General features: G+C 52.3%; 1 protein-coding gene across 1 annotated transcript in view; it reads left to right on the top strand.

Moving 5' to 3' along the window:
- Nucleotides 1-26,546, top strand: part of CHD1 (chromodomain helicase DNA binding protein 1) — a 1,544,591-nt gene that overhangs the window by 1,414,192 nt on the left and 103,853 nt on the right. Inside the window, exon 35 of the mRNA XM_086960963.1 lies at nucleotides 15,135-15,189. Within this exon, the coding sequence (XP_086817089.1) occupies nucleotides 15,135-15,189 (55 nt within the window). The remainder of the gene's footprint in view (nucleotides 1-15,134; nucleotides 15,190-26,546) is intronic.

The following is a 26,546-nucleotide window of genomic DNA, read 5'->3' as shown; positions in this document are numbered from 1 at the left end:
CCCCAACTTTTTGCCCTGTGTTTTAGCTGGTTTTGGACATAGTCGACCTGGGACCCTGCCAATCAGGACCCCAGGCCTACTGCTCTCTCTTTAAAATGGATTCCATGTACCCTAGGTACATTTCCAATTGGTACTGGGCCACCCTATCAGACCCTGTAACTCAGGGCATGGGTGTACCCAGGGCTGCCAGGGGCTGCAGCATGTATTATGCCACCCCTGGCTGGCCTCTTAAATTTGACACAACTGGCTGCATGACAGCTGGGGCAAAGTCGTGTAATCACCCTTTGCTGTAGGTGTAGTATACCTATACCTAACCCTAAAATGGACACACAGATTCCTATCAGTCACTCCTATGGCAGGCCTTGACAATCCTGAAGGCAGAGTGCTTGGAATCGTGTGAGATGGTGCTCTGGAATGAGCTGAGCCTGTCTGCAGCTTGCGGAATCAAGTCCTAATAGCTGTTCCATGATAACGCATACCATATACTCTTAAGTGCATTATAATCCTCGCGGTTAAATGCTAACTTTGGTATTGCTTTATCAAAACATGTCGAGTAAGGTGTCATACGAATTGGAATACTAACCCCTCGCCAATTCTGGCGACGGGGTTAGCATTCCACCCTTCTAGAGGGACACGACATGTATGTAACTGTGAACCCCGGTTAAAGTTAACTGAAGCCTCAGCTCCACAAAATGGATGCTGCCACCACAGACACGAGTCTGACCCCTGCAGCTGGGAGTCCTCCCAGTGAGGGGAGCCTGGACAAAGGGTTTCCTGTCAGGGGCGGTGCTAGCACCGTCCCAGACATGGTTTTGTGTATCCTGGGTAGGCAGGGCTTTTCAGGAAGGTGACTGCTGAGTGGCACCCCGGTGCTCACTACGCATAGGCCAGTCAGAACCAGTTCCAGGGGCACACCAGCCCCTGGCCTGGGGAAGTCCGGCAGGGGAGAGGGGTGTAACCACCCCCCTCCTGGTCCCACCCATAGGCAGGACCTAGTCACCGGGTCAGCCCCCTTTTTTAGTATAAAGACAGGAGCGGGCCCCCTGTTCAGATTAGATCATCTTTGGAATCAAGATACCACTTTCTTCGAAAGGACTTCACGATTTCTTCTTCAAGATTCTCCCTTGTGGCTAAGGAGTAGTCACCCTGCATCAAGCGGGCACCATCCTAAAGAACACTGCGGTCTGCTGCAAGTCCTTCATCACGAATCCGACGACCCAGCTCGACGAGACCCGGCTTCCCTGGCACCTCTGACCTCTACTCACCTCTACAGCCAAGCTGAGAACCGTGAGTGCAACGAGACCTCGAGGGACCGACGATCGCCAAGACTGCACGACATCTTTACTGCAAGCCCACCGTGTCCTCCACTGGTGAGTGCTTTGGGGTCCGAGAAGCCCCGACCCTGCGCAGCTCCAGCACCCAAGGTCAGCCTCCCTGCATCTCCACGATCTGCGTGGGGCCCTTCTGCTGTTTGCTGTGCACCGCGTTGTTTGGCTACTAGCCGGCTGGCTTGTGGCCTTCTGAACGACGCCCAACGACTTCACGACTGCTGGTCTGGTTGCTCCAGACTGGCCCTTGCTTCCTCCTTGAAGAGAGGCACTCCGGACCCTCCTGGTCCACTCCAGACGCCATTTTAGGTCCACCGAGTGGGCTTGAATTTGCCAAGGCTTTGTTGCCCAATCCTGGGTCCAGCGACGCCGACAGCTTCTAACTTCGTGGGACAGCTCGATCCTCCATCCTGGTCGCCGACAACGCCTCCTGGTCCGCGAGATCTTCGAGCTACAGCGTCACCCACTCACCTTGTCGAGGTGGCTACCATCCGGTGCCCTCCTGGTGCCCACTGACTACTGGCTAGTAGTCTAGAACTTGGTCCCCTCTGCTTTCAGGTGTCATCTATCTTCGAGATCCAGGCTTGGATCCAACTGAACTTTCTTCACTGGTCACCGGCCAGCATCTTTTCTTCCGGCTCCTGGTCCGTCTACGAGGATTCCCAACGTCTTTTCAGACCTATGCAGCTGCAGCCCCTGGGCTAGGTAACTTCGGCATTTCGGTGCCCCAGCATAGCCTCACTATCCAAGGGTCAGAATCTACTTTCGTTTTCTCCCTACCAGGTCGGGTTCGCCCGAGAACACTAACTTTCTAATTCCTAGTTACCATAGACTTTTGTCCGCATCTCGCGTGAGAGTGCACACACTGCACCCGAGTCCCCTAGGCCTCCTAGAAGTAATCTAACGATTCCCTAGTCAAGTCCTAGCGATTCCAAAAGCTATTAGTACTGTACTTACCTGCTAGGAATTTCGCATTCCACTTTCAGAGTATATGGTTTTCCGTGCCCCTCGGGCATTTGTATATACTGTGCTAACTTAAGTATTTTTGTAAGAGTTTTGGTTTGTGCTTAGTACCCTGTCCTCATAAAGAGTACAGGGCTGTTGTGATCTTTAAATAAATAACTGTTTATTTTCATAACACTTGTGTGGTGTCCTTTCACTTGGTATTCAAGGGGTATATGTGTGGTAAACAGCTGGCTTAACACGCCCTCTCGAGTCTTTAGCCTTAGACTGCTCGTATCCACGCTACTAGGATAGCTGGTCTATAAGGTTGACTTACAACCAATCATCAATAAGGGTTGCTGGACTGATACATAGTGTTCACTAGAATAGTGAGCACTGCATATCAGGCCACCTTCTCACAGGTATGCTCTTCCCTTTTGGGAATTTCCCCCCAATTACCCTCCTTGCCAAGGTTTTTGTGCGGAGGACCACCTACTGCTCTTGCAGGAAGAAGTCCTGGCTCTGTTCAGAAAGGGTGCGATAGAGGTGGTTCCAGAGCAGGAGAGGGGTCAGTGGTGCTACTCCCGGTATTTCCTGATCCCCAAGAAGGATTGCAGACTTCGTCCAATCCTGGATCTCAGGATCTTGAACCTTTACCTGAAGCAGCAGAAGTTAAAGATGCTCACTTTTGTGCATGTTCTTCAAGCGCTGCTGGAAGAAGACTGGATGGTGTCGATCGACTTGTGTGATGCGTATTTCCACATCCCCATTCTGGAGTCGCACAGGAAGTATCTCCATTTTACGGTGGGGTCGCAGCACTACCAGTTTGCGGTCCTTCCGTTTGGTCTTACTACTGCGCCTCGAGTCTTCACCAAGGTGATGACAGTGGTGGCCGCACATCTCAGAAGGTGAGGGGTTCCGGTATCCCCTTATCTGGATAATTGGCTGATCAAAGCGGAATCTCCAGAGAAAATGCTCAATCATCTGCAAGTCACAACTCAGTTGTTGTACAGGTTGGGTTTTCAATAAATGTACCCAAATCTCACCTGGTGCTCTCCCAGCGCAACCTGTTCATAGGTGCAGTACTGGATACTACTGTATGTCGGGCATTCCCTCCACCTCAAAAGATTTGCGACATACAGGAAATGATTCCTTTATTTCACAATGGAGCGGTCGTTACAGTCCTGAAGGTCCTTCGTCTGCTCGGTCTGATGGCTTCATGCATTCTGTTGGTGAACCATGCACGCTGGCATATGAGGGCACTCCAGTGGTGCCTCCGCAGGCAGTGGTATCAACACAACGGAGATCTCAGGGAGTCTGTCAGGATCTCCAGAGAAACTGCAGCGGATCTATCTTGGTGGAGTGTGGAAGGCAATCTGTCTCAAGGAAAGCCTTTTCAACTTCCTCCAGCGGTGGCCACAGTGATATCGGATGCGTTCACTCTAGGGTGGGGTGCTCATCTGGAGGATCTGGAGATCAAGGGTCTTTGGTCTCCAGAGGAAAGGTTGCTTCACATCAACTTTCTGGAATTGCGGGCCATATGTCTGGCGCTCAAGGCCTTTCTCCCTTCCCTTCGCGGGCAGTCGGTTCAGGTCCTGACGGACAACACCCCCGCGATGTGGTATGTGAACAAGCAGGAAGGAGTAGGGTCGCAGTGTCTCTGCAGAGAGGCACTGCGTCGCTGGTCCTGGGTTTAGGATCATCAGATTTGTCTGATGGCAAATCATCTGGCCGGAGTTCTGAACTTGCGTGCAGACAGTCTCAGTCGGCAGTTCTCAGCCGACCACGAGTGGAGGCTTCCTCCAGAGGTGGTACGTCACGTCTTTCGGACGTGGGGGACTCCTCAGGTGGACCTGTTCGGCACTCGAGAGAATGCTCACTGCCCGTCGTTCTGCAGCCTCCAGTTTCCGATGCAGGGAGCCTTGGGGGATGCGTTTCAGTTGAGTTGGGACTCGCAACTCCTTTACGCGTTTCCTCCCATACCCTTGATTCCTCGGGTTCTGAGGAAGATTCGCCAAGACCGGGCCCAAGTTATATTGGTCGCTCCGGATTGGCCAAGAAGGGTGTGGTACACAGATCTTCTCCACCTCTCCTCATGCCCCCCCGCTCCGTCTCCCTTTCAGGGCAGCTCTCCTCTCTCAGATGGAGGGGCAGGTTCTACATCCTCACCTTCAGATGTTACACCTTCATGCCTGGAGATTGAATGGGGCAACCTGAATTCCTTTTCTCTCCCACATGATGTGGTGGATGTCATTCTGTCGGCCAATCTAGTCAATCTATTCTTACAGATGGTCTAAATTTGTGACTTGGTGTGGGGAGAAGTCCATTGACCCTTTGAGGGCTCGTTTGTCAGATATACTCCTATTTGCTCTTTCTTTAGCGCAGCAAGGTTTTGCTGTGGCTACAGTGAAAGGTTATCTTTCGGGTTTGTCGACATTTCTTTGCCTGCCGGATCAGCCTTCCTTGTTAAAATCTCCTATTGTTTTAAGATTTCTGAAGGGCCTTACAAATAAATTTCCTCCTGCTCCTTTTATTGTGCCTCAATGGGATTTGAATCTGGTGCTTACTTTCCTTATGGGTTCACCTTTCGAACCTTTACATAATTGTCCCTTGAGGTTGTTGTCTTTTAAGCCGGTTTTCCTAGTTGCAATTACCTCGGCAAGGAGGGTAAGTGAGCTTCAAGCTCTTAGTCCAAAGCCCCCATTCTTGACCATTCATGCTGAACGAATGGTTCTTAGGACCAGGGCTGCTTTTCTGCCTAAGGTGGTAACTCTCCCTTCCATCTAGGACAGTCTATTACCCTTCCTACCTTCTATCCTCCCCCTCACCCTTCCAAGGAGGAGGAGCGGCTTCACCGTCTGGACCCTAAGAGGGCGGTGAGTTTTTACCTTGATAGGACTAAAGACTTTCGAGTGGATGACCAGCTCTTTGTGGAATTCATTGGCTGCTGGAAAGGCAGAGCAGTGCACAAGCGCACCCTTCCAAGATGGATTATCTTGTGCATCAATATCTGTTACTCTTTGGCCGGTAAAGATCCTCCAGAGGGTATAAGAGCTCACTCTACCAGAGCAAGGTCTTCTACATCTGCCTTATCTAGGGGTGTTCCTGTGGTGGACATTTGTTGAGCGGCAACTTGGGCCTCCCTTCACACTTTCGCAAAGCATTACTGCTTAGATTCCGAAGTGAGGAGGGACGGACACTGCACGTTCCATCCTACAGGACTTTTTGGTATAGAAGGGTGTGTAGGAAGGTACATCCTGACTATGGTTGCCCCCAACTTTTTTGCCCTGTGTTTTAGCTGGTTTTGGACATAGTCGACCTGGGACCCTGCCAATCAGGACCCCAGGCCTACTGCTCTCTCTTTAAAATGGATTCCATGTACCCTAGGTACATTTCCAATTGGTACTGGGCCACCCTATCAGACCCTGTAACTCAGGGCATGGGTGTACCCAGGGCTGCCAGGGGCTGCAGCATGTATTATGCCACCCCTGGCTGGCCTCCTAAATTTGACACAACTGGCTGCATGACAGCTGGGGCAAAGTCGTGTAATCACCCTTTGCTGTAGGTGTAGTATACCTATACCTAACCCTAAAATGGACACACAGATTCCTATCAGTCACTCCTATGGCAGGCCTTGACAATCCTGAAGGCAGAGTGCTTGGAATCGTGTGAGATGGTGCTCTGGCACGAGCTGAGCCTGTCTGCAGCTTGCGGAATCAAGTCCTAATAGCTGTTCCATGATATCGCATACCATATACTCTTAAGTGCATTATAATCCTCGCGGTTAAATGCTATCTTTGGTATTGCTTTATCAAAACATGTCGAGTAAGGTGTCATACGAATTGGAATACTAACCCCTCGCCAATTCTGGCGACGGGGTTAGCATTCCACCCTTCTAGAGGGACACGACATGTATGTAACTGTGAACCCCGGTTAAAGTTAACTGAAGCCTCAGCTCCACAAAATGGATGCTGCCACCACAGACACGAGTCTGACCCCCTGCAGCTGGGAGTCCTTCCAGCGAGGGGAGCCTGGACAAAGGGTTTCCTGTCAGGGGCGGTGCTAGCACCGTCCCAGACATGGTTTTGTGTATCCTGGGTAGGCAGGGCTTTACAGGAAGGTGACTGCTGAGTGGCACCCCGGTGCTCACTACGCATAGGCCGGTCTGAACCAGTTCCAGGGGCACACCAGCCCCTGGCCTGGGGAAGTCCAGCATGGCTGAGGGGTGTAACCACCCCCCACCTAGTCCCACCCATAGGCAGGACCTAGTCACCGGGTCAGCCCCCTTTTTTAGTATAAAGATAGGAGCGGGCCCCCTGTTCAAATTAGATCATCTTTGGAATCAAGATACCACTTTCTTCGAAAGGACTTCACGATTTCTTCTTCAAGATTCTCCCTTGTGGCTAAGGAGTAGTCACCCTGCATCAAGCGGGCACCATCCTAAAGAACACTGCGGTCTGCTGCAAGTCCTTCATCACGAATCCGACGACCCAGCTCGACGAGACCCGGCTTCCCTGGCACCTCTGACCTCTACTCACCTCTACAGCCAAGCTGAGAACCGTGAGTGCGACGAGACCTCAAGGGACCGACGATCGCCAAGACTGCACGACATCTTTACTGCAAACCCACCGTGTCCTCCACTGGTGAGTGCTTTGGGGTCCGAGAAGCCCCGACCCTGCGCAGCCCCAGCACCCAAGATCAGCCCCCCTGCATCTCCACGATCGGCGTGGGGCCCTTCTGCTGTTTGCTGTGCACCGCGTTGTTTGGCTACTAGCCGGCTGGCTTGTGGCCTTCTGAACGACGCCCAACGACTTCACGACTGCTGGTCTGGTTGCTCCAGGCTGGCCCTTGCTTCCTTGTTCAAGAGAGGCACCCCGGACCCTCCTGGTCCACTCCAGACGCCATTTTAGGTCCACCGCGTGGGCTTGAATTTGCCAAGGCTTTGTTGCCCAATCCTGGGTCCAGCGACGCCGACAGCTTCCATCTTCGTGGGACAGCTCGATCCTCCATCCTGGTCGCCGACAACGCCTCCTGGTCCGTGAGATCTTCGAGTCAAGCGTCACCCACTCACCTAGTCGAGGTGGCTACCATCCGGTGCCCTCCTGGTGCCCACTGACTACTGGCTAGTAGTCTCGAACTTGGTCCCCTCTGCTTTCAGGTGTCATCTATCTTCGAGATCCAGGCTTGGATCCAACTGAACTTTCTTCACTGGTCACCGGCCAGCATCTTTTCTTCCGGCTCCTGGTCCGTCTACGAGGATTCCCGACGTCTTTTCAGACCTATGCAGCTGCAGCCCCTGGGCTAGGTAACTTCGGCATTTCGGTGCCCCAGCATAGCCTCACTATCCAAGGGTCAGAATCTACTTTCGTTTTCTCCCTACCAGGTCGGGTTCGCCCGAGAACACTAACTTTCTAATTCCTAGCTACCATAGACTTTTGTCCGCATCTCGCGTGAGAGTGCACACACTGCACCCGAGTCCCCTAGGCCTCCTAGAAGTAATCTGACGATTCCCTAGTCAAGTCCTAGCGATTCCAAAAGCTATTAGTACTGTACTTACCTGCTAGGAATTTCGCATTCCACTTTCAGAGTATATGGTTTTCCGTGCCCCTCGGGCATTTGTATATACTGTGCTAACTTAAGTATTTTTGTAAGAGTTTTGGTTTGTGCTTAGTACCCTGTCCTCATAAAGAGTACAGGGCTGTTGTGATCTTTAAATAAATAACTGTTTATTTTCATAACACTTGTGTGGTGTCCTTTCACTTGGTATTCAAGGGGTATATGTGTGGTAAACAGCTGGCTTAACACGCCCTCTCGAGTCTTTAGCCTTAGACTGCTCGTATCCACGCTACTAGGATAGCTGGTCTATAAGGTTGACTTACAACCAATCATCAATAAGGGTTGCTGGACTGATACATAGTGTTCACTAGAATAGTGAGCACTGCATATCAGGCCACCTTCTCACAGGGTGGACACCCTCTTCCGGGAGAGGGGACTGCTGTGGGACTCTATACACAAGGTGAGGAATCCACTAGATGTATCCATCAGAAGAACAAGTTACTACCTTCGGTAACGCTTTTTCTGGTGGATACAATATCTGCCTGTGGATTCTTCACTCACCCACCCGCCTCCCCGTTGTCCACCCTTGTATACCTGCAATGTTGATATTTTCTATCTGTTACTTTCAATGGAAGTGTATTATTCTTTTTGCTTTGCTGCATTTATTTCACTCTGCGTGTGTTGCATAGTCCCTGGAGTCCCCCTCCTTGACATCTGCCAGCCTGCGACCTGGGCATGCTTGCACACACTTGCACCGAACACTGCTGCCTTGGTAGTCAAGTCTATCATATCTGAAAGAGACACGTTAGTGATAGATTCCTTACCTTAGAATATCCCCAGGCGTCAGACTGGATCCGGAAATTTTTGCGTAGCAATACCCCTGCGCGCTGGTAGGCGTCGTCTGCGGCTCCGCGTCCGTCGTCGGCGTCGTGAGCGCCGGGATGACGTCGTCGGAGTACTTAGACGGCGCCCATGCGCGCTGACGTCAGTTCTTCTTTTTTCCGCGCCAGCTAGCGCAGATCCGGAAGAAGCTCTACCCCCAGTCACTTTTTGACTGAAAAGTTTTTGATCCTTTTTGATCTCTTTTAGTCGACTGTCTCGACTATCGGTGCCAGGGATGCCCGGGTTCAAGCCTTGTTCGAAGTGCGGCCGACTCATGTCGGTCACGGACCCCCATCGCCGGTGCCTGAAGTGCTTAGGCCTCGACCACGACGATCGAACCTGCGTCGACTGCCGGGCCCTGACGTCGAAGGCTAGGCGGGAGCGGTCCCGCAAGCGTCTCGAGCTGAGGCACTCGGCCCCGCGCCGCTCCAGGTCCCGGTCCCACGGGAGGTCGAGGGACAGGTCGCGAGGTCGGAGTCATCGACGTTCCGGAAGTGGACACCGATCGTCAGGTTCCAAGTCCTCAGGTAAGAGGCATGAGAGGTCGGAGCGACACCATCGGTCCTCCGACCCGCCCCGACGCTCGCTCGATGTGGCCGGGGACTCGGGCGACACCGTCCACGCGGCTCCGCGGGAGTCGCAAGCGTCGCCGCCTGCCCCACACCTTCGGGTCCCTGGGCACGGCGCGTCGCAGGAGGAGGTCGAGAGGTACCTCATGGCCATGAGGGCCCTCCCTCCTCAGTCGGTTCCCGTGGCGCCTTCGGGCCGATCGGCTCCGTCTGGAGGTCCTTCCGGGTCGGGCGCTTCGGCCCCGACGACGTCGGGTGCTTCGGGCCCGGCGCCGCTGGCGACTTCGGTCCCGGCGCCGCGCGACCTCGCTGGATCCGGCTCCGGATCCGGGACCCCGCCGGTCGACCTTACGACCTCGCCGGCGCCGTCCCTTCAGGTGTCGTCCCCGGCAGCCGATGTGGTTGCCGACCCCAATGTTTCCTACGGTCCTACTCAGGAGTCGGAGGGGCGCCGCTGGGCGCCGATTCCGTCGGCCTTTGGAGACTTCTATCTCCACGAGGAGGCCCTGGCTGTTAATCCTGGTCTCCAGGAGCCAGGTGACGAGGAGCAATGGGAGGGGTCCGAGGACCCTCTGGCACGTGATTGCCAGTCGCATCAGGACTGGACATATGAGCTTGGGGAGGCCAGTGGTATTGACACCTCGCCAGACACTGGATTTACGTCGCCCCCGACTGTGGCTTCGGAGGCGGGTTCTGCTTACAGCGTAGTGTTGACGAAGGCAGCTAAGGCCTTAAACCTTCAGCTCCCCGTCGCGGCCGTGAGGACTAATCTCCTCACTGAGGTCCTCAAACAGCAGTCCGGCTCCGCGGAGCCCCTCCTGCCGTTCAATGAGGCCTTGTGTGACGTTCTGCTGGGCACTTGGTCCAAGCCCGCCACAGGTCCCCCTGTGGACAGGAACGTGGCCAGACGCTACCGCCCGGCACCGGGCGACCCATGCTTTTTGTCCACCCATCCCACCCCCGAGAGCCTGGTCATCCAGGCCTCTAACTCCCAAACCGCATTCCCGTCGGCCCCGCCCGACAGGGAATCCAAGAGATATGAGCAGTTCGGGAAGAAGGTCTTCTCGTCTGTGAGCCTAGGGCTACGGTCTGTGAACACCAACTGTCTCTTGGGCCGCTACACCCACACTCTGTGGGACACGGTTGCGGAGGTGCTGCCACAATGCCCTGAGGAGGTCAGGGCTAAACTCAGCCAGACCCTTGCGGACGGCCGAGATGCGGCACGCTTCTCTATCCGGTGTGGGCTGGATCCCACGGACTCACTGGGCAGGGCGATGGCAACGACGGTGGCGGTTCGACGCCACGCCTGGTTGAGGTCCGCCAACTTCTCGGCCGATGTCCAGGCCACCCTCCTGGACATGCCGTTTGATGGCCGTCGCCTCTTCGGCGACAAGGCAGACCATGCGCTGGAACGTTTCAAGGACTCCAGGGCCACGGCCAAGTCCTTGGGCCTTACGGCCCCACGCCAGCAATCGGGTGCCTTTCGCTCCTTTCGTGGCCACGGAAGGGGCGCCCCACCACGGACCGTCAGCCACGCGCCGCAGAATGTTCAGCAACGCGGTGGCGGCCGTGGGAACCGCCGTGGCGGTGGTCGGGGCCAGCGGCGAGGCCAGTCCACACCTCCCTCAGCAGCCCCTGCCTCAAAACCTTCCTAGTCCGAGTTTTCAGGCCCATGTGACGCCTGTGGGAGGCAGGGTTCGCCATCACCTCTCCCACTGGCATACAGTCACTTCGGACAGGTGGGTGCTGCAAATTGTCCGAAGGGGTTTCTCCCTCCCCTTCGAGTCTTCCCCTCCATCCATGCCACCTCAATACCACCGTGTGTCGGGGGATCACTTGCAACTTCTGCAAGAGGAGGTTTCGGCCCTCTTGGCCAAGAGGGCCATCGAGCGCGTTCCTGGGCCAGAAGTAGGACGTGGTTGTTACTCCCACTACTTTCTGGTACCCAAGAAGGGCAAAGGGGGCCTACGCCCTATCTTGGATCTGCGGAACGTCAACGGCTTCCTCCGGACGGAGAAGTTCAAGATGCTCACTTTGGCTCAGGTCCTGGCTGCCCTGGACCCGGGAGACTGGATGGTAGCGTTGGACTTGCAGGACGCCTATTTCCACATCCCCGTCCTGCCGGCCCACCGGCGTTACCTACGGTTCATGGTAGGCCAAGAGCACTTTCAGTTTACCGTGCTCCCCTTCGGCCTTGCCAGCGCCCCACGGGTGTTCACGAAGGTGATGGCGGTGGTCGCAGCCCATCTGCGCAGGCAGGGGATATCAGTCTTCCCCTACCTCGACGACTGGTTGTTGAAGGCGGGCTCGCCCCAGTCAGTCGTCAGCCACCTCCAGACTACGGCCGACCTCCTGCACTTGCTGGGGTTCTCCATCAATGTGCCGAAGTCACACCTGTGTCCCTCTCAAAAGCTCCTCTTCATCGGAGCGGTTCTCGACTCGGCGCAGTTTCGGGTTTACCCACCCGAACAGCGGGTTCGGGATATTCAGGCTCTGATTCCTGTCTTCAGGCCGTTATCCCGGGTCTCGGTCAGGTTGACGCTGCGGCTTCTGGGGCTGATGGCCTCCTCCATCCTTCTGGTGCGTCACGCCAGGTGGCGGATGCGGGCTCTGCAGTGGGACCTGAAGTTTCAGTGGGCCCAGCATCAGGGCAACCTGTCCGATCATGTCCTGATCTCAGAGGGCACTGCGAAGCAACTGCAGTGGTGGCTCACGGACCGCGACTGGGTCAGTGGCAGACCCCTCTCCCTACCCCAGCCGGAGCACGTAGTTGTGACGGACGCGTCCCTCCAGGGCTGGGGAGGCCACATGGGAGAGGCGGAGATCAGAGGCCTCTGGTCTCCGGCGGAGTCCCGGCTCCACATCAACCTTCTGGAGCTGCGGGCGATTCGTCTTGCGCTGAAGGCATTCCTCCCCTCTGTCAAGGGGAGCGTAGTGCAAGTGTTCACCGACAACACCACCGCCATGTGGTACTGCAACAAACAGGGCGGTGTGGGGTCGTGGACCCTCTGCCAGGAGGCTCTGCGCCTCTGGCAGTGGCTGGAACATCAGGGCGTGACCCTGGTGGTTCAACACCTGGCAGGCTCTCTGAATGCCAGGGCGTACAAACTCAGCCGCCGGTGCATGATGGATCACGAATGGCGTCTGAACTCGGACGTGGCGCAAGGTCTCTTTCGACAGTGGGGAGAGCCTTGGTTAGATCTATTCGCCACAGAAGAGAACGCGCAATGTCAGCAGTTCTGCGCGTTGGAGTTTCCAAGGCGGCACTCGCTCGGAGACGCTTTTCGTCGCGAGTGGAGCTGCGGTCCGTTGTACGCCTTTCCGCCTATACCACTTCTGCCCAGAGTGCTGAAGAAGATCAGGCGCGACCGGGCCCAGGTCGTCCTTGTGGCTCCGGACTGGGCACGAAGATACTGGTATCCCGAGCTACTCAGCATGTCAGTCGATCCCCCGATTCGTCTGCCTCTTCGGGAGGACCTTCTGTCGCAGCAGCAGGGGACGGTCCTGCACCCGAACCTGTCCAGTCTCCACCTACAAGCTTGGAGATTGAGCGGCGGCAGTTGAGGCCATTTGACTTGCCTCCCGAAGTCTGTGATATCATTCTGGCAGCCAGGCGTCCCTCCACAAAGTCAGTATACGCCTGCCGGTGGAACAGATTTGTGGCATGGTGCACAGCAAAGGCTGTGGATCCTCTCTCTGCACCCCTTTCGGAAGTGCTGCTCTTTCTTCTTTCCCTTGCCCAGCAGGGCTCTGCTCTGGGCACTCTTAAAGGGTACCTTTCTGCTCTATCAGCCTTCTTGAGGCTACCAGATCAACCTTCTTTATTCAAGTCCCCTATTGTGAGTAGATTTCTGAAGGGCATCACACACATGTTCCCTCCTGTTCCCTTCGTGATGCCCCAGTGGGACTTGAATCTGGTTCTCACCTATCTGATGTGTGCTCCCTTTGAGCCACTTCATAACTGCCCTCTTCGTCTCCTTACTCTAAAGACGGCCTTCCTGGTTGCCATCACCTCTGCCAGGAGGGTGAGTGAGCTCCAGGCTCTTTCTTCTTCTCCACCTTTCCTGTCTGTTCATCCTGATAAGGTGGTGTTACGTACACGACCTTCCTTTCTGCCCAAGGTTGTCACGGCCTTCCACATCGGGCTGTCCATCACTTTGCCCACCTTCTTTCCGCCTCCGCATCCCTCGAAAGAGGAGGAGAGGCTCCACCGTCTGGATCCAAAACGTGCGCTCTCCTACTACCTAGATCGCACACGCCAATTCCGGGTGGATGACCAACTCTTCGTTGGTTACGTGGGCGCGAAGAAGGGAAAGGCTGTGCACAAGAGGACCATCTCTAGGTGGATCATCTTGTGTATCCAAGCATGTTACTCCATGGCGAGGAAGGAGCCCCCGGCTGGATTGCGGGCTCACTCCACTCGGGCCACAGCAACGACAACTGCCCTGGGCCGCGGTGTCCCCCTGCAGGACATCTGTCAGGCAGCCACGTGGGCCTCGCTGCACACGTTCGCAAGACACTACTGCCTGGACAGTCAAGTCCGGAGGGATGGCTTCTTTGGCCGTTCCGTCCTCCAGGACTTTCTGGTGTGATATTGGTTCGCAGACCCACCACCGGGGTTGGTATTGCTGGGGTATCTATTCTAAGGTAAGGAATCTATCACTAACGTGTCTCTTTCAGATGCACAAGTTACTACTTGTGTAACGATATATCTGTAAGAGACATTAGTTAGTGATAGATTCCTTACCGCCCACCCATCCTCCCCGTTCTGCGAACCGATATCTAGGGTTAAGGTCATCCCCTTTCAGGGCCCTAGTTTCATGGCACCAGTGTTAGTTCTATCATGGCTCTGCGTATCTGGCGCGGAAAAGCTGTGTTATCAGAACTGACGTCAGCGCGCATGGGCGCCGTCTAAGTACTCCGACGACGTCATCCCGACGCTCACGACGCCGACGACGGACGCGGAGCCGCAGACGACGCATACCAGCGCGCAGGGGTATTGCTACGCAAAAATTTCCGGATCCAGTCTGACGCCTGGGGATATTCTAAGGTAAGGAATCTATCACTAACTAATTTTTCTTACAGATATATCGTTACACAAGTAGTAACTTGTGCGACAGGCACTTTGCCTGTTCGGTCAGCCAGGACTTTTGTATCTGAATCAGTGCACAGACTCACCTCCAGGGCTTTGGTGTCAGTTCTAAGGTAAGGAATCTGCAGCTGGAAGTCTATCAGATGAATAAGGTATTTACCTTTGGTAATGCCTTATATGGTAGAGATTGACCCACCCAGCCTCTCCGTCTCTATGAACAAGTCTTCCTACCTAAATGGTCCCTATAGGTTCTTCGGTTCTGTACAATCAGCCTTCTGACATGGCTCTGTGCTTCTTGGGCGGAAAGATTCATGTAAAGAAAGTGATGTCAGTTCTCTGGGGTGGTACCTATGTAGGCGCTGCCCACGTCACATCTGTTGTAGACGCCACTGATGTGGGCCAATTGACGCCACCTTCTGGCATTCAGAGGTACTGCATAAGATTTCCCAGATCCAGTTTGACGCCTGGTAAATTTTCTAAAGTGAGGAGTCTGTGGCTTGATAAAGTCTCTAACAGATAAGGCATTCCCGAAGGTAAGTAACTTGTATGTCATAACTTGGAAAATCTCCAGATGCCACTGATGCTAGAGACATTTCTTCAGATAAGTAATCTACAGTAAGACTGGGTACCACTTAATATAAACCGTTAAGAGAGCTTACAAAATGTTCCTTGTTTTAAGGAAATCAATGTTGTCACCTCTTTGTAGGCACTGTGTTGCTAAAGAAAGGTATAATAGAGAAATATATTTTTTTCTATTATTAACAGCATGGCGATCAGAACATTGGCAATAATATGAGTGGTCATGTCGTCCGAAATCCAGGTAACAACATTAAGTTTGCAAGTTCTCATTATGAATTATATTACACCTATACAGTTGAAATGTGACAGTGCAGATTGTAAACATATATTTTTTATCTCCTGTAAAACATTCAGAAGTTATTTCTATAAATATGTATCAGGATTAAATGACTGTATTTTTTTATCATTCATGTATTCCAGCATTGATAGTTTAATCTGCTGTTATAATGCATTATATTCCACACGTCCACCTCCCTCTTTGAAAACTGAGAGTTTTTTTTTACCTTTTTCCATATTTAATATGTGATCCTAACTTTACGCTGCAGTTTTCTGCTTATGCCCCCTGAGTTATGTGCAAAGGCAAGGATACATGACGGGTATTACAAAAATTAAGGAAAGAGTAAGCTATAGTTTTTCGAATGGCTGTGGCATCCACCAAAGGTTTAAATTTTCTTTTTTTAAATGTAAATTATGTAACAGTACCTTTTTCTTCACTAGAATACCATCACTTGACAGACTAAGGGACATAATTAATCTTATTTACTGCAAATCAATCAATCTGGTTTATTATAAAGCGCAACTACTCACCCGTAAGGGTCTCAAGGCGCTGAGGTGGGAAGGGGTGGAGCTGCGGTTCAGTGGAAGAGCCAGGTCTTGAAGTCCTTCCTGAATTGATGCAGTGGTGGTGATTGCCTGAGGTGGAGAGGCAGAGAGACCCAGTTCTTTGCACCGAGGTAGGAGAATGATTTTCCTCCAGCCATGGTCTTGCAGACCAATGGAATGGTGGCTAGGGCCAGTTGGGCTGAGCGGAGATGTATGGTGGGAGTGTAGAAGGTAGTTGGTTAAAATGGTTGGGATATGCAATAGCAAACTAGAAAGTATGTAAACATTAGACAGTACTGTGACTTGAGGAGGTCATTTAATTCCATTCAGATAATCTGTAAACAGAGCTTACAAAATGACCTTTGCCATTAACCTCTTAAGTGCTGCGTCGGGGCGTTGGCCGACGGCAGCACTACCTCCCCAGTGCTGCGCACGTCCATTGGACGTCCATTCAGCACTAGTTCCAATAAACAGCGCAGCATTGGGGAGGGATATTTACACGCATCTAAGGTGTTAAAGAAATCACTTATCACCTTTTTGCAGGCACTGTGTTGCTAAACAAATATATATTAGAGAGTTATCAATTATTGTTTACCTTCAATAAATGTCTGTGTTAGCATTGAAGAACACAGAACAAACAAATCGGTGTTAACCTATACCTTCTGTGTCCTTCTAGAGCACATCCCATTACTCTGAAGTTTTTTTAATAAGTAGTATGTTTGTTTTTCCTTTGTGGGAGAGAAGCTCTTTGGAGAATCAGAAATGTATATATATGTATGTGGGGATATATATATATATATTCATTTCCACTCCAGCATGTTGATAAGAGTAAGGAGACCACCCCCAGCGCGTTTCGGTGACAACTCGCCTTGGTCACGGGTCCTAGGCGAGTCGCCGAAATGCGTTGGGGGTTGTTTCCTTACTCTTATCAACGTGCTGGAGTGGAAATGATTAAATATTCACTTTGAATACACGCCTTGTTTTGTAGCGGTTATTTGAAAAGACTGGACCTGGAATGCAAGGACACATCAGTTCGTTGTGCCTGGTGAAAGCTTTAGAATTTACAGGGTACCCTCTATCCCTGTCTTGCGCCGCAGTCATGGTGTCCCGGTGTACATGGAGGAAGTGGTTTGGATTGATTAATTTTATATATATATATATAAATTGATGTAACTCTCTCCTGTTGTACATACTTGTATATAGATATTCATATATATATAATTTTATATGTTTATATCCATATACATCTCTATTTTTTCTACATTGTTTTCTACTTTGATAAGATGAGGAATATCATAAGTATTCACATGAATTGTCATATTTATTAGGGGTTTTTATATTTCTCACTATGTATATATATATGCAATTGAATATCTATTTTGTATATATAGTATTATGAGTATAGCACATGTCTAGGTGTATTTATCAGATTTTATAATACTAATTTTAATCTATTTATACTATTTATTATGAAGTGACGAATCATGCACATAGAATTTTGTGATATTTAGTTGTTTCCAGGGATCTGTGAAACTTATGTGTTTTGATATTTTCCGTCCTTTGCTTAATGAATGGTATTGCACATAATCTCTTAGAGCTCTCTCTCTCTCGCACTTTCTATACATTTTGCACTTTATTTCACCTTCACATAGCACTTTATTAGCTGCCCTGGTTATGCGATCAGACAAACCTTATGTACATTATAGGTATGAGTGTTTCCAAGCCATACAAGTAGTCTGTATTTATACAGGAAGACTGTGTTTCTAAACTTTGACACTATATGGTTCAAGTTGGATAAGTTTATTTACCATTAGAAATGTACATTTTAGGATCTAGGATTTATCCAGTTATCAATTAAGTTTGTCTGTTGCTTTGACAAAATGTATAACTGTGGCAGTATGTCTTCACTGTTTACTTGTCACATGACACACTACGTCACTGTGAAGGGGTGTTCCCTTTTGAACTTTACATTTAAAATAAGCATTATGTCTTTAGTACATGTTGCAGCGTGATCAAGGGCATACCTTGCCAGAAAGAAACGCGTAGCTGCTATTTGTGTACCGAATAAACCGTTATGCTGAAGTTCTGTGGTCTGTCTCCCTTCTGTTTGCTGGTGTGCTAAGCGGGAGCTGGGGCTGGCGCTGGAAACACCGAGAGATTCAGAGGAGTCATGTGGTACATGTTTAACGGAGGTGGATTTGTCTCCGTAACGGACCCCTTCCCCGTTCAGTGGAAGCCGCCTTCAAATCGCTTTTGTGGGCACGTCCTGTTGGGAATTCCGGCGGCTACCCCCTGGTTGGCAAGCAACTACGAGAAACCGAGGCGCTTCGGCGGTTGAACTGCGGTGTGGTTCGTGTCGGTGGGCGCGGCATACCAAGTGGATCCTGCCTTGTCAAATCGGTGAGTGAACGTAGCCTAAACCAGGTGGGGAAGTTTCACAACATTTAATTGATTGCACATCACGTAACCGGGAGGCTAACCGGCTAAAGGAACATTTGTGCAATACCAACTCGGATAGCAATACACAGAAAGTGAAACAACATGTCTGACGAGCTTGATAAACAGTGAGAGGAAGCCGCTGTTAATATGTTTAACAACGTAACTAATGAGAGCAACATTACCAAAACGCCTAATGGAACCATTCAAACTGAGCAAGTAAGAAGTTTGAAAATAATATTTAAGGAACTAGAGAAATTGAAAAAACTGGAATGTACGAAATGGTGGGAACATAAGTCACTAAGCAAGTATGAGGAGGTAGGACGTGTCCCACGCGGGCTGCGTATCCTTTTGGCCCCAAGTTTTGAAAAACCAGATCCCGCCATGTTACAGGAATGGGGGGAGAGTAACTTGGCGGCTTCTATGAACTTGGTCTGTATTTTAATCAAGTATGCTGCCAAAGATAGAATCAGGCTGCTTGATGAAATCAAATTATTGGAAACCGAATTATCGACATATGCTGAAGGGGAAGAATTGAAAAAGCTATCTGATATAATGAATGAGAGGTTAAAAAAGCACGAAGAAAAAATCAAAATTCGTAAGGCAACCAAGTTTACCCGGGATGCCAATGATTACCGTGATGGTAAAATTTTCACATTTTCTCGGAAGTATAATTCAGCTAAAAGACAAGCTTTCAGCAAAAAGAAAAGCAACATTGATGCTTCTGCTACAGTTAGAGCTGGTGCCACTGTGAGAACCGGTGCAGGTGCTAGCTCACACAGCAGTAATTTGCAATCTACGAACATGCTTCAAAACATACAAGGCGATGGAACAGCGGAAACTAGCAGCCTAGATTCTGATGCAAGTTCCATGACAAGCGATTCTAGTGAAAATCTAACCTCTTTTTCCTCCGTTAATTCGGATTTAAACTTGGAGGGACTTACAAAACTCAGCTTGCAACAAGAAATGGATTTTATAGTGGAGGAAAGATTACAGACTTTGAGGCCAAGGCAACAGTTATCGCTAATAGACAAAGAAGGAACAAGCGGAGAAAAGAAAGGCGTAAGCGGCAACAACAGCGCCCAAACACAAAACAGAAAGAAGAAACCATGGGTAAAACGCCGCTAAATGATAATACCATAATAAACCTTTCGAATGTGACATTAACCAAGGCGGAGGAACAACTGCTATCTTTAGGCTTAAACTTCTGTCCAGTTCAAAGTTTTAATTACGCCATGACCAGGGTTGATCTGTTCTTCTTTATAAGGAAATTGAAACTAAAGAAACATTTTGCGCTTAAAACCATCAAAGAGTCATCAAATATAAATGATACATCTGAGGATTCAAACAGAGATAACATCAATGCATTATCAGCTTCTGATTTACATATCTTCCTAGATGTCAATGATCTGAATACCTCCACTGATGGTACTGAGGCAGACCCAGATGCTTCCACACAGATATGTCTTAGCAAGATATCTGTCTTGCAGAAAGGAGCGGGCCTCAGTCCATTCAAAAGCAAATCCAAATATGTTCCCTTAATGCCCAAAGACGCCATTGACGTCTTCCATGACTGTGTAGTAAATGACATCAAAAAACTATACAAGCAGACCAATACCAAATCGAAAAGGAAGGTTGCATTCATGAGAAAAGAATATGGAAAATTAATAAAAAAACTTGGAGAAAATCATGAAATAGTAATAAAAAAGTCTGACAAGGGGGGCAACTTAGTGATTTGGCCCAAGCAGGACTATATTTCAGAGGCCAAACGTCAACTTTCTGATCCCCTTTGTTACAAAATTTCCAGCCAGAAAGAATACCTCAATGCCAAAGGTGAGCTACAACGTATGTTGTCCCAATGGAAGAGAGAAGGTCTCATTTCTTCAGAGGAATACAAATTTATGCACACGGAGTTTCCTATAATGCCATCACTGTATTTGACTCCGAAGGTGCATAAAGAAGTCATACCAGTGCCCGGAAGGCCAATTGTATCTGCCATCAAAAGTATGGGCGAAAACGTTGGCCAGTATATTGACTTCTTTCTCCAGGACATTGCCAAAAATCTTGCCAGTTACATCTGAAAGAGACACGTTAGTGATAGATTCCTTACCTTAGAATATCCCCAGGCGTCAGAGTGGATCCGGAAAGTTTTGCGTAGCAGTACCCTTGCGCGTCGGTAGGCGTCGTCTGCGGCTCCGCGTCCGTCGTCGGCGTCGTGGGCGCCGTGATGACGTCGTCGGAGTACTTAGACGCCGCCTCCGCGTTCTGACGTCAGTTCTTCTTTTTTCCGCGCCAGCCAGCGCAGATCTGGAAAAAGCAGTTCCCTAGTAATTTTTTGACTAACTTTTTGGATCTTTTGATCTATTTCGAAGTCTTCACGCCTCCGACGGTGCCGTTAGGGATGACCGGCTTCAAGCACAGCGACGAGTGCGAATGCCTCATGTTGATTACGGATCCGCACCGCCTGTGCCTGACGTGTTTGGGCGTCGACCATGACGACGAGGCCTGCTCCGACTGTCGGGCCCTCTCGAGGAAGGCCAGGTGGGAGCGGTCCCGCAGGCGACTCGAGATCCGCCAGTCGGCCCCGCGCTGTGTGAGGTCCCGGTCCCGGTCCCACGGGAGGTCGAGGGACAGGTCGCGGGGGCGGAGCCGTCACAGCTCCGGGAGTCGGCGCCACTCCTCCGGGTCCAAGTCGTCAGGTAAGAAGCATAAGAAGTCGAAGAGACATCATCGCTCTTCCGACTCCCCCCGACGCTCGCGCGATGCGGCCGGGGGTTCGGGTGACACCGCCCACGCGGCTCCTCAGGAGTCGCGGGCGCCGCGTTCGGCTCCATACCCCCCGGTCCCTGGGCTGAACGCGACGCCGGAGGAGATAGAGCGCTTCCTCATGGCCATGAGGTCCCTTTCTTCTCCAATGGGTTCCGCGGCGCCTTCGGGCCCGGCGAACCCGTCTGGGGGCCCTAGTGGGTCGGGGGCTGCGACCCCGACGCCGTCGGGTGCTTCGGCCTCGACGCCGCCGGCGTCTTTGGCGCCGACGCCGCAGGGTGCCGTTCGGCCCTCGTCGGGCGCTGGAACGTCCCCGGTGGACCTTACGACCCCCCCGGGGTCGGTCCGTGTGGTGTCCCCTCCGGCGTCGGCCTCGGCCGACGCCGTCCCCAATGCCTCCTCTCTATGGGTTCCGGCGTCGGGACGGCGCCTGTCGGCGCCAATCTCGACGCCGTTCGGGGATTTCCATCCCTATGAACCATCCTCATTCACTTACGACCCTGAGTCTCAGGAGATGGGGGAAGAGGAGGATTGGGAGGGGTCTGAGGACCCTCTGACAAGGGAATGTCAGTCGAGCATGGACTGGACAGGAGACCTTGGGGAGGCCAGTGGCCTGGACACCTCTCCAGACACTGGATTCGTCTCTCCTCTTTCCGTGGCTTCGGAGGAGGGCGCGACATATAGTGTGGTGTTGATGAGGGCTGCTAAGGCGTTGGGCCTTGAGCTCCCCGTCGCGGCCGTGAGGACTAACCTCCTCACTGAGGTCCTTAAGCCGCAGTCATGCTCCATGGAGCCTATGCTGCCGTTTAATGAGGCCTTGTCGGACGTTCTTTTGGGCACTTGGTCCAGGCCCGCTACAGGTTCGCCTGTAGATAGGAACGTGGCCAGACGCCACCGCCCGGCTCCGGGCGACCCATGTTTCCTGTCCACCCACCCCACCCCCGAGAGTCTGGTTATCCAGGTCTCTAACTCCCAGACCGCCTTCCCGTCGGCTCCCCCTGACCGGGAATCCAAGAGGTACGAGGCCTTTGGCAAAAAGGTATTCTCGTCCCTTAGCTTAGGACTGCGGTCTTCCAACACTGCATGCCTCTTGGGCCGTTACACCCATTCTATATGGGAAACGGTGGCGGAATTGCTGCCAGAGTGTCCGTTGGAGGTACGGGCCAAACTCGGCCAAGCCCTAGTGGAGGGCCGGGACGCAGCGAAGTATTCGATCAGGTGCGGACTGGATACAACTGACTCGCTGGGCAGAGCGATGGCTACGACGGTGGCGATTCGACGCCACGCCTGGCTCAGATCCGCCAACTTCTCGGCTGATGTCCAGAATACCCTCATGGACATGCCGTTCGATGGCCGTCGCCTCTTTGGCGACAAGGCAGACCACGCGCTTGAGCGCTTTAAGGACTCCAGGGCTACGGCCAAGTCCTTGGGCCTCTCGGTCCCGCGCCAGCAAGTGGGTGCCTTTCGCTCCTTTCGTGGCCAAGGAAGGGGCGTCCCCACGTGTGCCGCCAGCCACTCGCCGCAAACTGTCGTCCAGCGCGGCAGCGGCCGTGGAAACCGCCGTGGAGGCGGTCGGGGAGGCAAGCGGAGCCAGACACCTGCCCCCGCAGCATCCGCCTCTAAACCCTCCTAGTCCGTGCTTTGCGCACCATGTGACGCCAGTGGGGGGCAGGGTTCGCCATCACCACTCTCACTGGCGCACAGTCACTTCGGACAGGTGGGTGCTGCAGATCGTCCGAAGGGGCTACTCCCTCCCCTTCGAGACGACCCCTCAAGCCATGCCACCGCAACACCACCGCGTATCGGGGGATCATTTGCGGCTCCTGCAAGAGGAAGTTTCGGCCCTCTTGGCCAAGGGGGCCATCGAGCGCGTTCCTGGGCCAGAAGTAGGTCGTGGTTGCTACTCCCACTACTTCCTGGTACCCAAGAAGGGCAAAGGGGGCCTACGCCCTATCTTGGATCTAAGGAACGTCAACGGCTTCCTCCGGAAGGAGAAGCTCAAAATGCTGACACTGGCTCAGGTCTTGGCTGCCCTAGACCCAGGAGACTGGATGGTAGCGTTGGACTTGCAGGAGGCGTATTTCCACATCCCCGTCCTGCCGGCCCACCGGCGTTACCTGCGGTTCACGGTAGGCCTCGAGCACTTTCAGTTTACCGTGCTCCCCTTCGGCCTTACCAGCTCCCCACGGGTGTTCATGAAGGTGATGGCGGTGGTCGCAGCTCACCTGCGCAGGTTAGGGGTTTCAGTCTTCCCCTACCTAGACGACTGGTTGTTGAAGGCGGGCTCGCCCCAGGCAGTCGTCAACCACCTCCAGACTACGGCGGATCTCCTGCACAGGCTGGGATTTTCCATCAATGTGCCGAAGTCACACCTGTGCCCCTCTCAGAAGCTCCTTTTCATCGGAGCGGTTCTCGACTCGGCGCAGTTTCGGGTTTACCTGCCCGAACAGCGAGTCCGGGATATTCAGGCCCTGATTCCGATCTTCAGGCCGTTATCCCGGGTTTCGGTCAGGCTGACGCTGCGGCTTCTGGGGCTGATGGCCTCCTGCATCCTTCTGGTGCATCACGCACGGTGGCGGATGCGGGCTCTGCAGTGGGACCTGAAGTTTCAGTGGGCCCAGCACCGGGGCAACCTTTCCGTCCCTCCAGGGCTGGGGTGGCCACTTGGGAGAGGCGGAGATCAGAGGACTCTGGTCTCCGGCGGAGTCCCGGCTCCATATCAATCTGTTGGAGCTGCGGGCGATTCGTCTGGCACTGAAAGCATTCCTCCCGTCTGTCCGAGGGAGTGCAGTGCAGGTGTTCACGGACACCGCCATGTGGTACTGCAACAAACAGGGCGGTGTGGGGTCGTGGACCCTATGCCAGGAGGCTCTGCGCCTCTGGCAATGGCTGGAACATCAGGGCGTGACTCTGGTGGTTCAACACCTGGCAGGTTCTCTGAACGCCTGGGCGGACGAACTCAGCCGTCGGTGCTCGATGGATCACGAATGGCGTCTGAACTCGGACGTGGCGCAAGGCCTCTTTCTGCGATGGGGAGAGCCTTGGTTAGATCTATTCGCCACCGAAGAGAACGCGCAATGTCATCAGTTCTGCGCGTTGGAATTTCCAAGGTGGCACTCGCTCGGAGACGCTTTTCGTCGCGAGTGGGGCTGCGGTCTGTTGTACGCCTTTCCGCCTATACCTCTTCTGCCCAGAGTGCTGAAGAAGATCAAGCGCGACCGGGCACAAGTCATCCTTGTGGCTCCGGACTGGGCACGAAGGTACTGGTATCCCGAGCTACTCAGTATGTCAGTCGATCCCCCGGTTTGTCTGCCTCTTCAGGAGGACCTTCTGTCGCAGCAGCAGGGGACGGTCCTCCACCCGAACCTGTCCAGTCTCCACCTCCATGCATGGAGATTGAGCGGCGACAGTTGAGGCCATTTGACTTGCCTCCTGAAGTTTGCAACATCATTCTGGCAGCCAGGCGTCCCTCCACAAAAACGGTATACGCCTGCAGGTGGAACAGATTTGTGGCATGGTGCACAGCAAAGGCTGTGGATCCTCTCAATGCCCCTCTCTCTGAGATTCTTCTCTTCCTTCTTTCTCTTGCCCAGCAGGGCTCTGCTCTGGGCACTATCAAGGGCTATCTTTCGGCTCTTTCAGCCTTTCTGAGGCTGCCTGACCAGCCTTCTTTGTTCAAGTCCCCTATAGTAAACAGATTTCTGAAAGGCATCACTCATACCTTTACTCCTGTTCCTTTCGTGATGCCTCAGTGGGACTTGAACCTGGTTCTAACATTTCTGATGTGCGCTCCCTTTGAGCCACTTCATAACTGTCCACTTCGCCTTCTTTCTTTGAAGACTGCCTTCCTGGTAGTCATCACCTCTGCCAGGAGAGTGAGTGAGCTCCAGGCCCTCTCTTGTAAGCCTCCTTTCCTTTCAGTCCATCCGGACAACGTTGTTTTGAGGACTAGGCCCTCCTTCTTGCCTAAGGTGGTCACGGCCTTCCACATGGGGCAGTCCATCACATTGCCCACCTTCTTTCCGCCTCCGCACCCCTCGAGAGAGGAGGAGAGGCTCCACCGTCTGGACCCAAAACGTGCGCTCTCGTTCTATCTGGATCGCACACGCCAGTTCCGGGTGGATGATCAACTCTTTGTTGGGTACGCGGGCGCTAAGAAAGGGAAAGCGGTGCACAAGAGGACCATTTCTCGATGGATTATCATGTGCATCCAGGCGTGCTACTCCTTGGCTAAGAAGGAACCCCCTGTTGGGCTGCGGGCTCATTCCACTCGAGCCACGGCCACTACAACTGCCTTGAGCCGAGGTGTGCCCTTGCAGGACATTTGCCAGGCTGCTACGTGGGCTTTGTTGCACACGTTTGCGAGGCACTACTGCCTGGACAGTCAAGTCCGGAGGGATGGCTACTTCGGCCGTTCCGTTCTCCAGGACTTTCTGGTGTGAATATTGGTTCGCAGACCCACCACCACGGGGATGGTATTGCTGGGGTATCTATTCTAAGGTAAGAAATCTATCACTAACGTGTCCCTTTCAGATGCACAAGTTACTACTTGTGTAACGATATATCTGTAAGAGACATTAGTTAGTGATAGATTCCTTACCGACCCACCCATCCTCCCCGTTCTGCGAACCGATATCTAGGGTTAAGGTCATCCCCTTTCAGGGCCCTAGTTTCTTGGCACCAGTGTCGGTTTTTGTCATGGCTCTGCGCTTCTGGCGCGGAAAAGCTGTGGCTAAGAACTGACGTCAGCACGCGGAGGCGGCGTCTAAGTACTCCGACGACGTCATCACGACGCCGACGACGGACGCGGAGCCGCAGACGACGCCTACCGACGCGCAAGGGTACTGCTACGCAAAACTTTCCGGATCCAGTCTGACGCCTGGGGATATTCTAAGGTAAGGAATCTATCACTAACTAATGTCTCTTACAGATATATCGTTACACAAGTAGTAACTTGTGCGTCCGGGACACCAGTGACTTTTTACTCAAAATCGCCAATATTGAATGGGAAGAGAATATGTGGTTGATCTCGTTAGACGTAGAATCGTTATATACGAGTATTAATCATGTACAGGATCTGAATGCTATCAAGTATTTTTTGGATAAAAAACCCATGGCTTTTTATGAGCACAATAAGGTCATATTGGGCCTTATTCACTGGTGCCTACATAATAACTTTTTCACATTTGGCAAAGACATCTACAGACAACTAAGAGGGGTGGCAATGGGGGCCTGTTTCTCCCCCAGCTATGCGTGTTTACACGTAGGCTGGTGGGAAGAGCAGGTCCTCACCGCGTTACACTCTACTACAATGAATAATCATGTTGTCTGTTATTTGAGGTACATAGACGACATATTCATGGTGTGGAAAGGGTCTAAAAATGAGGCTTTGTTGTTTATAGATGACATGAACAATAACTCCATCAATTTAAAGTTCACTGCCAACATTAACCATTATAGGAAGCAATTTTTGGACGTAGAGATCTATGCGACTAATTCCAAGCTCAACACCACACTCCATAGGAAGTCCACTGTTGGCAACATGACTTTGCATGCTGCCAGTATGCACCCCAA

The sequence above is a fragment of the Lissotriton vulgaris genome, chromosome 3_1 (genome assembly GCF_964263255.1).
Source record: "Lissotriton vulgaris chromosome 3_1, aLisVul1.2, whole genome shotgun sequence".
In the NCBI taxonomy this organism is placed as follows: Eukaryota; Metazoa; Chordata; class Amphibia; order Caudata; family Salamandridae; genus Lissotriton; species Lissotriton vulgaris.
This window is presented reverse-complemented; position numbering and strand designations above follow the sequence as displayed.